We start from the raw sequence: 15,099 nt of genomic DNA, 5'->3' as shown, positions 1-15,099 counted from the left end.
TCGTAAATATTGCCCATTATGTATAATTTAGTTTTTTTTATGACTGAAGAAACTAAATTTCAAAGAATGACGCTTTAAAAATGTGTTTCACAGAAGTTTTAGCTTGGAGTACTGAGGATGAGGACAAAACTGATGCCAAGTGTCATGCAGTGCCTAGAAAAGTGACTAGAAACCAAATTCCTCTGTGACTGTGGTGAGAGATTTTCATTTTGAGGGGTGAGAGGGTTTCACTAATTATTATTAGTATTCTCTTTGGAAACACAGGGATACAAGTAGCAGAAGAGCAAAAGTTAGCCTGTCTGGTCTGATCCCACAGGAGAGCTACTATATCACAAATTGCTGAATGCTGGCTATAGGCACCGGAATACACAATGCATTTCCACCAATGGGCTGCATAGCCACAGACCGGTCAGATGGCCATTTCCACCACTGAAAGTGCCTATAATGAGCACATGTCAGAAGTGGACCATGGAGCAACAGAAGAAGGTGGCCTGGTCTGATGTGTCACATTTTTTGTTATATCTTGTGGGTGGCCGGATACATGTGCATCACTTACTTAACTGGGAAAGAGATGGCACCAGGATGCACTATGAAAAAATGCAAATTGGTGGAGGCAGTGTGACACTCTGGGCAATGATCAGCTGGGAATTCTTGGGCCTAGGTATTCATGATCATGCTACATTGATGCATTCCAACCTCCAAAATCATTGCTACAGACCAAGTAACATCTTCATGGCAATGATATTCCCGGATAGCAGTTGTCTCTTTCAGCAGGATAATGTGCCCTGCCTGTTTAGGGATGGTCTGAGGAACATGAAAAAGAGTTCAGGTGTTAACTTGGTCTCCATATACCCCAGATCTCATTCCGACCGAGCATCTGTGGGATCTGCTGGACAAACAAATCTGATCCATGGAGGCTCCACCTCGCAACTTACAGGACTTAAAGTATCTGCTGTTAACGTCTCAGTCCCAGATACCACAGGACACTGTCAGAGGTCTTGTGGAGTCCATGCCTCGATGGGTCAGAGCTGTTTTGGCAGTACAAGTGGGATGTTATGGCGGACTGGTGTACATCACAAAGCTAAAATGCCATCAAGTCAAAGTCTGTCCTTGATAAACTGTTGGAATATGGATTTTTCAAAGGAATATTGTTAGCATCGTCACACAGCAGACCAGTTTCTCCCAAAGTAAACCTATCATAAATTATCACGACACACAAATATGTCTGAAATATCTCTGCGACAGTTGGGTTATGAGTATAATATTTTTCTTCAGATGTAACTCAAAAATGTTTTCCATAGAAAAAATACCAAAGGGATGACATGTACACATTTCGTATAGGAGTGGTATAGCGGCTCATCAGGTACCGGTAGAAAATTATTCAAATTGTGCAAGCTTGAACATGGGCTGGCTCGGTTGGTTTTTTTTTTTTTTAAACCATTGTAAGAATTATTCAAGTAAATCAGCCATTTTAAATTGCACACTGACGTATGGCCCTCCGTCTTTGATGCACTGTGCATTCCCGGGATAGACTCTCTGTCGTCAAACGTTTATTTAGGTAAGCGATTATCAAAACTGATTAATATGCGAAACACTGAACTACTTTTATTGCACATCATCTACACTTTAAAGCTAATATGTCATTTGTTGCATGTCGCTAATAAAATGACAACTGTAAAATTCAACAAATCAATAAATTGATTGACGAAGCTTTTTTAATAAAAACAAAAAAACAAAACTGACTACATCAATAAAAAAACACATTGCAAATTAAGGAGGAAAGGTAATTGTTTTCTGAGTGGTCAAAATACAAGCAATATATCAATATAAGTATTTCAAGACACAGTTGTTGTTGGAAAAAAGTAGATATATGTTAACCACTAATTTCCCACTAATAATCACTACACTCAGCAGAACATCACAACAGTTGACAAGTTCGCTAAGAAAATAGGGCATTAGACGCTGCAACTGTGTATTTATATCTTGGAACAATCTAACTTGATGTCTCACACCCAACTTACACTAATGAGAGTTAACATTTAGCCAATGAGACAATAGAAACTAAATTACATCATAATAAATGCAGAAATATAACCAATCGCAGCAGATCTTAGAAATGCGTAAAGTTGACTGTGTATTTTTTGTCCTCCCCCTAGTAAGTTTATATGAGAACCGAAGCCCCGGAGAAAGGAATCTGAAGACTGGCTAGTCACGTGTTGACGTATGAGTGCTACTATTGGCTGTGGGAGGAAAGAGGGCGTTCCAACGACGGCGGCGTGGGTTCGCCTGTGTGACACAATTACAACAACTTTGAGCTGGTGGTTGGGGGAAGTTTGTGATATTACCAAATAAATCCTGATTAAAAACACCCTGCGAAAACTGCTGTATGCATCACATGGCATTGACTGCATAAAGTATTTTCTACAAAACAAAAAACAATGTAAAGGGAAATCATTTGGAAGGCTTCTTTTTCCTAGAGGATTTACAATTGTTTTCACGTATTAATCCTGGAGGGGGGGGGGGAAAGTTACTTTCCTCGTATCTGTTTTTTCGCTCGATTTTTAAAGAATCGTCGGAGTCTCCCGCCCACTTTCCAGCCGCGTTTTCATGAAATCGTGCGGAGTGTCGCTCGCCGCCGTCGCCTGCGTTTCTGCTCGGAGTCTCGGCGCCGCTGGTGATGAGGAAAAGAAAATGGCGGCGGGAAAAGCGAGCGAGACCGAGGAGGACTTCCCGAGGCTGACGGCGCAGGAGAGGGACCGCCTGGTCGGGATGGACAGGTCAGAGTCGCCAGGCGACGCGCTTTTCTCGCGCTTTCGGCCGCGCACCGGCGCCTGCGGCCGCACGGCGTTACAGCGCGTCGACTAACGCCGAGCCGCCTGTGTTTGTCTCCCCTCTGCCTTGCAGCTCTCTGTTTGGATTTCAGAGGCTTCATGAAGATGGCGCCAGAACGAAGGCCTTGCTGTTAAAGGTATGTCAGGGAGCCGCTACTCTCCCGCAAACAGTCGTGCCCCGTGTGTTTCACACCTCGGGTGCGGGAGGGGGGCGACACTTTGCACCTGGGCGATCGGGATAACGTAAAGTTGTGCAGAAAATTGGCCATCTGTACTTCGGAAAAGGCGGAGGATGATTGTGCGCATAGCGGTCCCGCTGCATTTACATCGCCTTGTGCAGGCTGCTGGCTCGCCACAGTGGTCTCGGTTTGTTTTTCCTGCAATGGCCGTGGTATCGTTGGGATTTGTGCGCCGGAACGTGCAGTTTGGTACTCCCGATGAGTTGTGAAATAAACCCGGGCGGTGCGCTTGCTGAAGGGGGAGCCGCAGCGGCCGCCAGATGAGGAGCCCACCTAGGTAATGACAGCTTGGAGGCTGCGAGGCGCTGCACAAATGACGGCTCTGGCTGCATCAAGCCCCGCCGATTCCCCAAGCAGCGCTGCGGATCGACTTAAGATGAAGATGATGGTGATGATGGCGCAAACTGCATTTTGACGTGGAAGTTTTATTTTTAAACGACGACTTAAGGAGTGAACGCGGGGGCCGTGATCTTCTGGGCTGGTTAGTGCAAGCTAATTCGCCTAGATGGCAGTCTGAATAGCTGCGTGTTTGCAGGTGTAAATATGTATGTTTGATAAGTTGCTTCTGCGTTGAAAGCGCCGTGGTTCGGAACCCGCTGCGTCTCCCGGACCTGCGCGCTTCTGCGCCGCCTCGCCCGCCTCCTGCGGCTCCGGCCTTCGTTACCTCCTGTCAGCCGCTCGGCATTTCGCTATCAAATCAAGTTGCTACGGTTTGTTTTTTCTCTCTCATTTTAAACGCACCCAGCTAGTTAGCTGACTAGTAATGGCTGCTGCAGACGGCCCAAGATGGCGGGACGGGGAGGAGGGAAAAAGAGTCTAGGTGGGGGAGCTAGCTAAATCAACCAGATATGTAATTTGTCATGCTTTATGTAATGCGACCGTCGGCTAGCAGTTAGGTTGTTTCCCCTTCGGGTGGCTGCCTTGCATTGACCCCCCTCTCTCGGGCTTCAGCTAGGGGTGTGTCGCCCTTGTCCACCTGTTAGCGGACACGGTCAGAACCAGCCTCCACACACTGGGACCCATCAGAACCAGCATCCGCCCGTTAGTGGACATGACCAGCATCAGTGTCCCCCTGGAATCCATATCATCACCATTGTATATAACCATAAGTTTAACTACCATTGCCCTTTGCATCAACACCATTGTATATAACCATAAGTTTAACTACCATTGCCCTTTGCATCAACCTGAACGTGCACCTAGACAGTCGTCACAACATCAGCATGAACCTGCTTGCCTTTGCTGTCACGCTCTTCACTGGTCGCATCACCAGCCACCTGTTAGTTGTGCTGACATCACCCATGATCCATTGTAGGAGCTGGGTGTGGATAGTTTGCCTCGGTTAACATGCCATTTGATTGTAGTTGTCTCTGCGTTTGTTAGAGCACGTTAAGAAAAGCTTACACTCGCTTGGATGCTGTAGGGTTTGTGTTCGATTAATAATCCTTGTGGCTCGCATTTATTATGAACTCCTTGTGTGGTTTCTGATTAATTGTAAGCCACATGTTTTTTGTGAATGCTTCATTGGTTTTGAACAGTAGATATCGTGGCCCGCCAAGATGACTATCTTAATTCTGCCATTGAGTATTCTTGTGTTTATTTATCTGTGTGCATGTGGGCACGGTGTTAGGGGCGAATCTGAAGGGTGACCGTGTTTGTAATCCTGTTTATTATAAGGAGAGTGCTGCCTGTTTGTCTAAGATGGGTGTGCTGTGTTATCATTTGAAGGAATAGTATGTAATTGGTGCTGGGTCAGAATGCTATTGGTGTGTTGTCCCCTTTAAGGTTGGTTTTAGGCAGGTAATGTGTTTGTCTTCCTCTTGCCCTGTGACTTTCTGCTCCCGGCTCCGTAATCGTCATTCTGTAGTATTCCAGATGTCGTCACAAGAGGCTCTGTGACACGTGTTGGTCGGTGTTTTCCTCCCTTGTCTTGTCTGCACTCTCACAATGCAGCCAAGAAAGTGGATGTCAGTATTTGCTTTGCTTGCTATGGGTAGTTTTTAATAATATACCCCCTTACCTGTGCAGAAAACCAATATTGCTCATTAAAACAGCATCCGGTCTATAGTCCCCATTAACCTGATGATGAATTATTACAGGACAGATTTATCTGGAATTCCGGCTGTCTAATACAAGTTCAGTGCTATTTCCACGTTGTGTGTGGACTGCTTGGTCCCTGCTGTAAGCTCCCCCTTACCAAGCTATCTTGCAAAGTGCATAGTCAAACTCTGCTTTATATATGAATTTTAAAAGTTAATCTACCCCTTGACTGTCAAGGCCTTCGTTCATGTCCGGACCGGCGGGTTCTGTGTCACACAATCACACTTGCTTTATATTCCAAGCCTCCGATATTTCTTCCCTAAGTAGATCTCCCATATGCAGATGAGATGCTGTCATATGGGTAGAATTTGAATCCAGCCTTTTACAATGCGACTCATCGGGTATTGTTTTGTGCTGGATTGTTGAGGTGACATGTCTCCCTGGGGGGCATATGGGCAGCCCCCCAGTGTGGTTTGCTGAGGAACGGCATGTATTCGACCTGGGGAGGCCGTGCTATCAGTGCTGGTGGGTGTAAATCATCCTTGAATCTCGCCATAAGTGATATTTACGGTTATGCCTCAGATGTCTGCAGTAAGAAGGTAGTCTGTGTAGCTCTGAGTTGTTTAGCGATGGCTCCCGGTGCCTGTTAATCCCACTGTAAGTCGCTCCCCTAGCTGGTGGAGGGCGTGAGGGAGTAGGTACTGGCTGATGGACAGTTGTCTGTCTTGGGCCTCCTTGCAGGGACAGAATTGAGATCGCCAGTGTACGCTGCACTTAGCGCTGTCTGAATGCCCCCCCCCCCTCCTCTGTGCACCTCAGTGTCACACTTGTGAACCTGGGACTAAAGGCTCTGTCCAGGTTTGCTTTGCTTTTGGTGACTGTCATGGGCATTCTTGTGAGCTTAAGTACCGGGTGTTTTCAAGAGGAAACCTGTGATATCGCGCCCGTCTGGGGAGGCGCTGGTGCTGATAGGAACATCCCTGGGGGGGAAATGAGGCCAGTAACTGCAGGAGGGGGTGAGCAGCCTGGCAAGCCCCCCCCCCCCCCCCCGGCCCCCGAATGCATTTATGTCTCCATGATTTCAGTGGCGTACACTTTGCACACGACTGAGGCATGGTGCGTCGAATTCGGGGTCCACAGACTACTCCTGCAAGTAGGTCATAAGAACTGCTGCTGGTAACAGCTGGCCGGACACGGCGCGTGTGTTTTGGCGTGCCGCAGATAATTCAGATTTCCTGGAAAGGTTGTTTCATTTCCCATAGCGTCCGTCTTGAGGAACAATCACACCCGACATAGTAAGGTTGTAAGCGGCCCGCAGGTTTTAAGTGAAGCAGCTTCAGCGGCTGTGTGGGACTCACCTCTGCTGGGTGCCTGATGTTCTCCACCCTGCCTACCTAGCCGGGCCTTCTTGTGAGCTGGGGTGTGCTTAGGGTGGGGAGGTGTGCTCTGTCGCGGTTCCAGTCTGGGTAAATATCGGCTCATGGTGACCATTTCGGTACAGTTGTAGTGTTTTGGCTGCTGCTTAGTCAGGAATGTGAAAGATTGAATCTTCCCACCAATCAGCAGCCATCCGTCGCCTCGGAGCCCGTGTGCTGCTGTTTGTGTGCTGTCTGCTCTGGGGGTCTTGAGGGCCTCCTCACGAAAAAGGCTGTCTCACCATTCCCTCATTTCTGAGGGTTTTTCCTTAAATCGGCTCGTAGCGCAATAAGTCACACGGTGAAGGAGCTTCCCTGTTTGCTGTGCACCAGGCCTCCTGGTTTTTATTTTAAGGGCATCTCTTTGTGGGGGGGGGGTCCCCAATTGTGTATTATTCAGCTGCGATCAAAGTGTGATTTTTGGCCGTCTTAAAATTGAGAAGCTCGTCCACCTCCCACCCCCAACAGTTAAACACGGTGTCTCGGTGTTTCGTGAATGTCTGCATTGTTAAACAGCATCCCTTGGAGTGTGTGACCCAGGAGCCGTGGCGACAGGCTGCACTGTGTGTGACACGTCGCCGTGCGATTTCACATTTATCCTCCTCCGTGCTCGCAGCTTGGCCGCTGCCGATTCAGCGGGACCTTCGGGAATCTGGCGATTCCCTAGAAAACCCCTCTGCCTTTCAGTGTTTGTTTGGCTGTTTTAATATCACCTGAATGGCTGGATGTGACTTTGTGCGCCTGCAGCGGAGTCTGCGTGTTGGGAGATTCAGAGCAGAGTAGCCAATCAGCTGCCGGCATCGGTCTGGGCAATCAGCATCTCCACCAACAGCATTTGCTCCCACTACCAGGGCCAGGGGGACGCTTTGTTGTCCAGTATGTGTTCCTCGTTTTTGGGACTGATTCTAAAAATGGCCGTTTCTCCTGGAAATGTAGAAACTATAGTCTTGTTGACCTTGTATGTATTTTAGAAGCACAGTTTGTACCATGAGCGCCTCCATATTGGCTCACAGAAAGGCAAGCGGAACACGGCTGTTTTTATTTCGGGTTTACCTGTGAACGATTCCCCTGACATCTGACTCTGACTTCCCGCTTGGAAGGTGAATGGATGGGAATTAAATGATTCTGTTTACTGCCCTCGCTGTTTAACGTGTGCCTGGCGGTTTGCATGGCGCAGTCGTTAGACGGTCGGGGGGCCCTCAGGCTGCAGCCAGCCAATCGGTTCTCGCATCTGCAGCTCTTTCTCCCGCCGAAGCGTTTGCTGTGGAGTCTGTGTCGCATGAGGATGCATGTTCTCCCGTGAATGATGGCGTGAGTGGAGGGTCTCCCGCTGAGGGTCTCCCGTGGGGGTGTCGACTGTAGATTGGAGTCCAGCGCTTTGGCTGCTCTCTCTACCTTTCTTGCCCCGCCTGGCTGGTCCCTCGGAGCACCGCTCTGTTACTTGGTGAGCAGGAAAGCCCTGCTGAATTGGCCTGAATTTGCCCTCCTTTTCCGCAGCCCCCCAGACGTACTTGTTACTCAGGTTCGGGGTGGTTGGGTGGGGGGAGGGGTGTAAGACTGTAAACGGTAAACTTACTGCGTGTCCTTGTCAGAAATTCAGAAATGGCAGCCCTGCTTGCCGTCTAATTAGGGACCATGCTGTCGGGGCGTGGAGGCCCCAATCCCTGCCCCCCCCCCCCCCCCCGGTCATGTGACATGCCCACCCATGCCTGGAATGATGCCCGGCAAGAGGCGGGAGCAGTTTCTGAGAGGCAGTCTCTTCTGTCATGTGACAGGCGGACCACTGATCACAAGCATGATTATTTGCGTACAGATTTGGGAGCTGATATTGAACATCTGACTCTCGTGAAACTAGTTATGTAATAAGTGAGGAGTCACGTGATTGGTTTAGAAAGCAAACAAGGTGTATGAGGTGCTGAATTATTTGGGGGGAGGGCTGTGGGCTCACTGCACACCCCCACGGTAACTGGCGCACAGGTCAGTGCCGTTCCCAGCAGCTTATGGCACCGTGCTGTCCTGCAGGGTCGCGTTCTGCCAGCAGGAATTCTGTAGCGTTTTGTTTGGTTGCATTAGGCATTGATTAATCTGTGGATGTTTATTGCCCTGGAAATTAAGCGTTTAATGCTGTAGTGTTGTCATTTCCATCAGCATGAAGCTCAGTCTTAATTAAACTGTGAGGATTGGAAAGGTAATTACAGGTAATTCATTTTCTTCCGTTTGGGGCTTCCGATTCGGATGAGTTTTGTCGGAATTGTTTTCAGCAAACATGCTTTTGCCTGCAGTTTGCGGTGAAATTAGCCACGTCCGCCTCGCGCATCTCGCTGTGGCGTAACAGACGGTGTCCATAACCTGCCAGCTTGCTCAGTGGCGCGTACACAGCCCCCACCCCCTCCCACCATGCACCAGTGGCGTGGCGGCTCTGATTGGAGGAAATATCTTCAATTACCTTCTTTGTCACGTGACTGAAAATAAAAACTTGAGTGAATCCTTCCATCCTCCCAGTTGACGTCAGACGGCAACATCTGAAAAGATCAGGCCGTTTAATAACATACAAACAGAGCCTAATGAGTAATGGTTGGAAAAATTCCCGCTAGAGTAGTTGGCCAGCTAGCGGCGCTTCTCTAACCCCATGCGCCGTGCGGAGCAGTTTGTTAGCTCTGTGCCTGAGCTCTCTGATGGCGAGATCTTCAAGCGACACATTGTGATTAGGCTGCAAGCCATGAGATGCTGGAAGCGAGTCCTTTCTCCATCTTTACTCCTGACTACGCGAACAGTCGCTTGGGTTCTGGGTTTGACCCCTGACCCCTGCCCCCGATCTCCCCCCAAAACACACACACCCCCCGTCTGTCCTCTGCGGTTTTACCCAGCCACCTGTGCAACAGTGACCCCCTTCAGTTTGGCCACTGGGTCACTTGTATGTGGAGGAAGTCCACCCAGTCCTCAGGGACCCACCCAGTCCACATTTTTGCTGGCAGCCAATCAGGAATGGCTCACCTGGTACCGCTGTGCTGGGAAGGAGCAAAGCTGTGGGCTCTGGGGGTGTCCGAGCAGCTCCCGGAGGTCCATGGTGACGGCTTTTTAACCAGCCGCTCCTCAGAGTGGGTTTGTCCCCGGTCGGCTGCGTGAGAATGGGTGGCTCTGCCCAGCGAGTGACTCGTCACCGTCAGCGTGACTCGTTTTTTACAGCAGATTGACTGAGGAGTCAATCGCTGGCAGCCCTGCTCATGTCTGTGTGATAAGGGGCTTAAAGTCGGGTCTCGCCACATCGTCCGTCCCGCGCTCACAATGCCATGTCCCTTGCTGTTTATTTTCTGTGCTGGCCCCTGGACTTGGTCCTCCCCCCAATTGAGAAGGCGGGGGCTTCTGAATAGGAGCCTGAAGGTGGCTTGTTCACTTCAGCTCATCCTGCAGTGGTGACATTTCCTCTCTTTGTGGTTTTCGTGTAGTCTGTTTATTTTTTTATTTATTTTTTTGTCAACGCACTCGCGTGTGCTTTCCGGGGGGGTGGGTGGCTGAGGCAGGGGCTGCGGCTTATTACTATAATTCCTGCACCGTTTATGCTACAGTGATTGTCAGTGACGTAACTGCCAGTTGCGTGGCAGGCTGGTGCCAGCGAGGGCAAGACGCCTGTTTGCCTTCAAAAATATGGACTTGTGTACAATTCCTGGGTATTAATGAGAGCATAAAACTGCTATTAAAGAATCTACAAGCATTAGGCAAGTTTTTTTTCTACACTCCACACGAACACGAGCCCTGGAACAATTTGAGGGAGGATGTTTATCTGAAATGATTTTATGTTAAGCTGCCGCCCACGTTAAGCCGGGACTTGGTGTTCAGATGTCGTGTGCAGTGCTGGTTGGTGAGGTCAGCTGACCCCTAAATGCGTCCTAAGGGTGAGTGTTCAGGCCATTTTGAGCTGAGAACCAGGAAGCGTGCATATGTGGTAGGAGAGTCTGGGTCAGAGAGCCAGGTCTGTGGGGTGGTTGCTGGATTGTGTAGAGGCTGATTTGTGGAGCTGGGTACTTGGTTTTTAATTGCATTAGTCCATTACCTGTGTTTAACTTCCTGTGGTGTCTCACATTCGGCGTTTCTGCTCGGCACGGCGGCACATGGCGGCAACGGTGTCATGTGACCCTTCTCTCCTGTCCCTCTCTACCACAGGCCATTCGCTGCTATGACTCTCTGATCCTGAAGGCCGAGGGGAAGGTCGATCCCGAGCTGTTCTGCCAACTGGGCCACTTCAGCCTCCTCCTGGAGGATTATCCGAAAGGTAAGCGCCTCGCTGTGCCGGCTGGCCAGCCGCGTCTCCGGGATTCACCGTCTGTGTTTATCTTCAGCCGCGGGTCAGACTGTCGTCTCTGCTGTGTGCTGAGAGGCTCCAGCCCCGTTGGTGTCTCGCCGCCGTCTGCGTGCCGTGTTCCTGCAGTCGGACTTCTGGCCGGGTTATTTTGCGGAGATTCCCGTGTGATGGATTAAGACTTCCCAGCTGCAGGTCTCCGGGCCGGAATGATGTGCCTGAAGCTCTGGTTATGTGCCTTTGCTGTGGAGCTGTGTGAAGCGTCTGTTAAGGGAGAAAATGGGGGAATCCCTCTGTAAGATGGGATAGCAAGTGGAAATGGTCAATGCGGGTGAGGGGGGAAGGCAGTTTGCGGCCCTTGTGGATGGTGTTGGTGTTGAGGAGACGCACAGTGAGGTTGTGTGTGACTGTCTCCTGGTGTTTTCTCATGACGGAGTGACCCCCCCCTGCCCAGCAGTCTGTCACGATGAACTGTTAGTGCGAGAGTGCTTCATGGCTGGGGGGGGGAGCTACTTTCCTGCCTATAGCACTATAGCTCCCTCCCCCTCCCACTGCACAGTTTTGTTTTGGTTTGAGAAACACTGGTTTAGGAGCTCATGATGGGGAAACTGTGCCCCCCCCCGCCCCCACTGCCTGTCATACGTCTGCTAGTGAGTGATGTGTTCAGTTACGACAGTCAGCCTGTGTCCTGTGAAGCTGCGAAGATTGACGAAACTCAGGTGATAATATAGTGAAAATTCATCTATGATGCCTAAAAGCAAATAGAAAATGTACCGACATGTTTGTCAATGAATAGAAATGACACAAATGTTAGGGACAGACGAATGTGCAGCTGATCCAATCAGATCAGTGTTTCCCCAGGTTTTCAGCTTGGGGGGGGGGGGGTGCAGACGGACACTGACAGGATTCATGGTGTTCATGTGTTTCTTTTAATGACAGCAGCTGAACTAAACATCAGAACATTTCTTTTTATGACAATTATCCACAAAGTGTGCAGCTTTTGTCACTGCAGTGTATCTTTCTGGGCTTCTGGAAGAACATTTCTAGAGCCTCTTGGGAAGTCAGAATTGTCTGGCCCATTAACTGAGATCCGCATGCAGGCTGGTAGATGGTCTCCTTGCAGCCTGTTGCGGATGTTTGTCTTGACCTGCAAATACATTAACTGTTAGGCTTTAAAAGTGATAGCTGATACCTTAAAATAGTGATAGTTTAAAGCAGAAAATCCCATTGTGAAACGTATTTATTACCCTGCTTTTCAGGTGGTTGACGTGACATATTTTCCGACGCGCACTCTCTGTCCGCTGGTGGGTGTGTGCTCACCTGTGTGTGCGTGTGTACGTGTCTGTGCACGCGCATCGGGGCAGAACTCCGCCATGTGCGATACAGAGAGCAGAGGAGAATTGTAAACCCGTGACCATGTAGAGACAAAAATGACAAACTGTTGTGTAAATAAGATAAATAACAAGGCTATTTAGTTTAATATAAAAACAATGTATAGACCTGTTCTATAGGAAAGGTAACCTTAAATGACTTCTGTTGTAATCTGTGATCTTTCTATATAGAAAATAAAATTAACTTGACCTTCAAGCGGGGGTGGGAGGTGCCGTTGGGGGGGCGGGGCCCCCCTAATACAATGGTAGGGGAAACACTGGATCAGTTGTAAGTCAAACCTTGGATTGCGAGTAACTTGGTTTGCGAGAGTTTTGCAAGACGAGCAAAAATTAAAAATAAATATTAACGTGATAAACGAGCGAGGTCTTGCAATTTGAGTATTGCGTATACGCTTTGTCTGCCGAGCGTCACGCGATCACAACTCAGCCGATGGTTGTTCTCTATCTCTCTCTCGCTGCAGGATTGTGGGTAATCGTCTCCCATGCTCGGTCTCAGTCGGCATCCCTCACTTATATAGTCATAGTATATTAGAAAAGCACCACCCAAATAAGGGCGTAGCAGTGCGAGCGATGAATCTGTTTAACGACAAAGCAATGTCCATATTTCCGCAAAATCGAAAAGGAGGCAAAAGCAGCTGTCATTGGATAGGTTCCTTGTTAAAGTCGCACAAAAAGAAAGATTCCAGTGAACAAACAGATAGCAGTGATTCTGTTAGTTATAGTGAGTCATCCTACAAAATAACCCTCCTCTTCTCTCTCTCGTCTCCCTCACACCATCCACGATTCTTTTCAAAGGTAAAGTGCAGGGTAATTTATTTTTACTTTATATTTTGTATTAATCATTTTTATATGAATATTTTTGTGTTGTGGAGCGACTCATCTGAGTTTCCATTATTTCTAATGGGAAAATTCGCTTTGATATACGAGTGCTTTGGATTACGAGCATGAATCCGGAACAAATTATTCTCGCAATCCGAGGATTTACTGTATCTTTAAAAAGATCACAGCCCAGTTGGTTTTCACTCGTCTGACAGTTGTTTACACTTTTGAGAGAGGACATGTAAGTTTTCTGTATTCCAGGGGTCTGTTTCACAAAGCAGAATTACTTGCTTAGCCAGATAACTTGCCAGATTTAAGGTTGACCTGGGCTAAATAGAACTTACTTTTCGCCCAGACTAGCTTAAATCTGTTATCTGGCTAAGCAAGTAATCCTGCTTTGTGAAACAGGCCCCAGGTCTATGCACTGCTGTTTTTTATTATATGAATAAAGATGCATCACATGCAAGTGTCTTGTATCTCTCTTCCCCACGGTCACACCGGCCCCTAACCCCGTAACCCTTTCCTCTTTCTCCCTTGCAGCATTATCTGCGTACCAGAGGTACTTCAGTTTACAGTCGGACTACTGGAAGGTGAGCCTCATACCGTCTCTCTCCGGGGGCGTGGTGGGGGTGTCTGGCAGTCACCGCCTGTCAGGCGCAGTGACACGGCGCTTTGTCCACCCGTCGCATTCTCTGCAGTCCTGCAAGGCGGCGACATCCTCCGCCATTGGGGTTAGTCCACACCTGCCCAGCTCTGCCGCGAGGCCCACTGGCGCATTGCCTGCTCACACGGTCACTGTGTCATGCTCCTTTGCGGTCATGCCCCCCCCCCTCTGTGTGGGAAACACCCCTTCTCACTGCTCCTCTCAGTCTCACCTCTGTTCAGACCTTAGGGTAGGGAGGAGCACTAGGGGCTGAAGTGGTGCTTCAGGCCATATCAGGTGGCCTTTGGGCTCTGGATAGGGCCGTGTGCCCATGAGTGTGTGTGTGCGCATGTGTGCCCAAGTGTTTATACATGTTAGTGTGTGTGTGCCTGTGTGTGTGTGAGCGTGTGTGTGTTAGTGTGCCCGAGTGTGTATACATGTTAGTGTGTGTGTGCCTGTGTGTGTGTGAGCGTGTGTGTGTTAGTGTGCCCGAGTGTGTATACATGTTAGTGTGTGTGTGTTAGTGTGTGTGTGCCTGTGTGTGTGTGAGCGTGTGTGTGTTAGTGTGCCCGAGTGTGTATACATGTTAGTGTGTGTGTGTGTTAGTGTGTGTGTGTTAGTGTGTGTGTGTGTTAGGGTGTGTGTGCCTGTGCCTGTGCCTGTGTGTGTGTGCCTGTGCCTGTGCCTGTGTGTGTGTGCCTGTGTGTGTGTGTGTGTGTGTGTGTTAGTGTGCCCGAGTGTGTATACATGTTAGTGTGTGTGTGCCTGTGTGTGTGTGTGTGTGTGTGTGTGTGTGTGTGTGTGTGTGTTTTCGCGTGTTATGGGTAAAGCCCTTTTTATTCATCAGATTGGGTCAATCACGTGTTTTCACACTGACTTGCTTCAGCCACGGTCCTTGGGCCCGATCAGCATTGCCGTGACTGGGCTGGTGGCTGACAGGCTTGGGCCGCATGGCCGTCTGTGACGCTGCAGACGGAAGAAACGCCTCCATCTGTTATTCTCAGCGGAATGTGAATGGAGGACAGTGATGGCAGGGGAGGGGGGCTGCCACCTCCCTACCGACAGGTGTGACGGGCTTCGCGCTTGCAAGGAGGGCTGCTGCAGGGGACGGCCTCTGATTGGTGGGCTCCGCAGCCCAGCTGTGGCCCCTCTGCACGTCCCTCGATGTGAATCCTCTGGCTGCATGTGCGAGTCAGAGCTGTCAGGGGGTCACATGCAGCATGTTTGGAAGGGAGGCCAAGGGCCTCTTGCTTCTGTGACGGTGCGCCGCCGCCGCCGCGCCCCCCCCGTCCCCCCCGTCTGTGACGGCGCTCCTACATTACAGGCTGGTCCCTCCGTCTTCCTGTGGCACCGGTACTGCATCGGTTCGCTGATTTAGGTCTTTTATGTGACGTGGCTGAGATTTAAGCCCTTCACCAGCACTG

General features: G+C 49.5%; 1 protein-coding gene across 1 annotated transcript; it reads left to right on the top strand.

Moving 5' to 3' along the window:
- Positions 1-2,179: 2,179 nt before the first annotated feature.
- On the top strand, positions 2,180-14,129 carry LOC140578475 (lysine-specific demethylase 6A-like). The gene is made up of 4 exons (XM_072699595.1): positions 2,180-2,777; positions 2,905-2,968; positions 10,687-10,795; positions 13,573-14,129. The coding sequence occupies exons 1-4, from the start codon at positions 2,608-2,610 to the stop codon at positions 13,947-13,949; spliced, it is 720 nt and encodes a 239-aa protein (XP_072555696.1). The 5' UTR covers positions 2,180-2,607; the 3' UTR covers positions 13,950-14,129.
- The last annotated feature ends 970 nt before the right edge of the window (positions 14,130-15,099 follow it).

Source organism: Paramormyrops kingsleyae, chromosome 1 (assembly GCF_048594095.1).
Source record: "Paramormyrops kingsleyae isolate MSU_618 chromosome 1, PKINGS_0.4, whole genome shotgun sequence".
Lineage (NCBI taxonomy): Eukaryota > Metazoa > Chordata > Actinopteri > Osteoglossiformes > Mormyridae > Paramormyrops > Paramormyrops kingsleyae.
Note: the sequence above shows the minus strand (reverse complement) of the source record. Positions and strands in the feature narration are given on the sequence as shown.

What these genes read in the sequence shown, in the direction of transcription:
- LOC140578475 (XM_072699595.1), top strand. Translation starts at nt 2,608, where the DNA reads ATGAAATCGTGCGGAGTGTCGCTCGCCGCCGTCGCCTGCGTTTCTGCT. An exon ending in CGAAGGCCTTGCTGTTAAAG is followed by an intron (nt 2,969 to 10,686) that starts GTATGTCAGGGA and finishes TCTCTACCACAG; the next exon opens with GCCATTCGCTGCTATGACTC. An exon ending in CCTGGAGGATTATCCGAAAG is followed by an intron (nt 10,796 to 13,572) that starts GTAAGCGCCTCG and finishes TCTCCCTTGCAG; the next exon opens with CATTATCTGCGTACCAGAGG.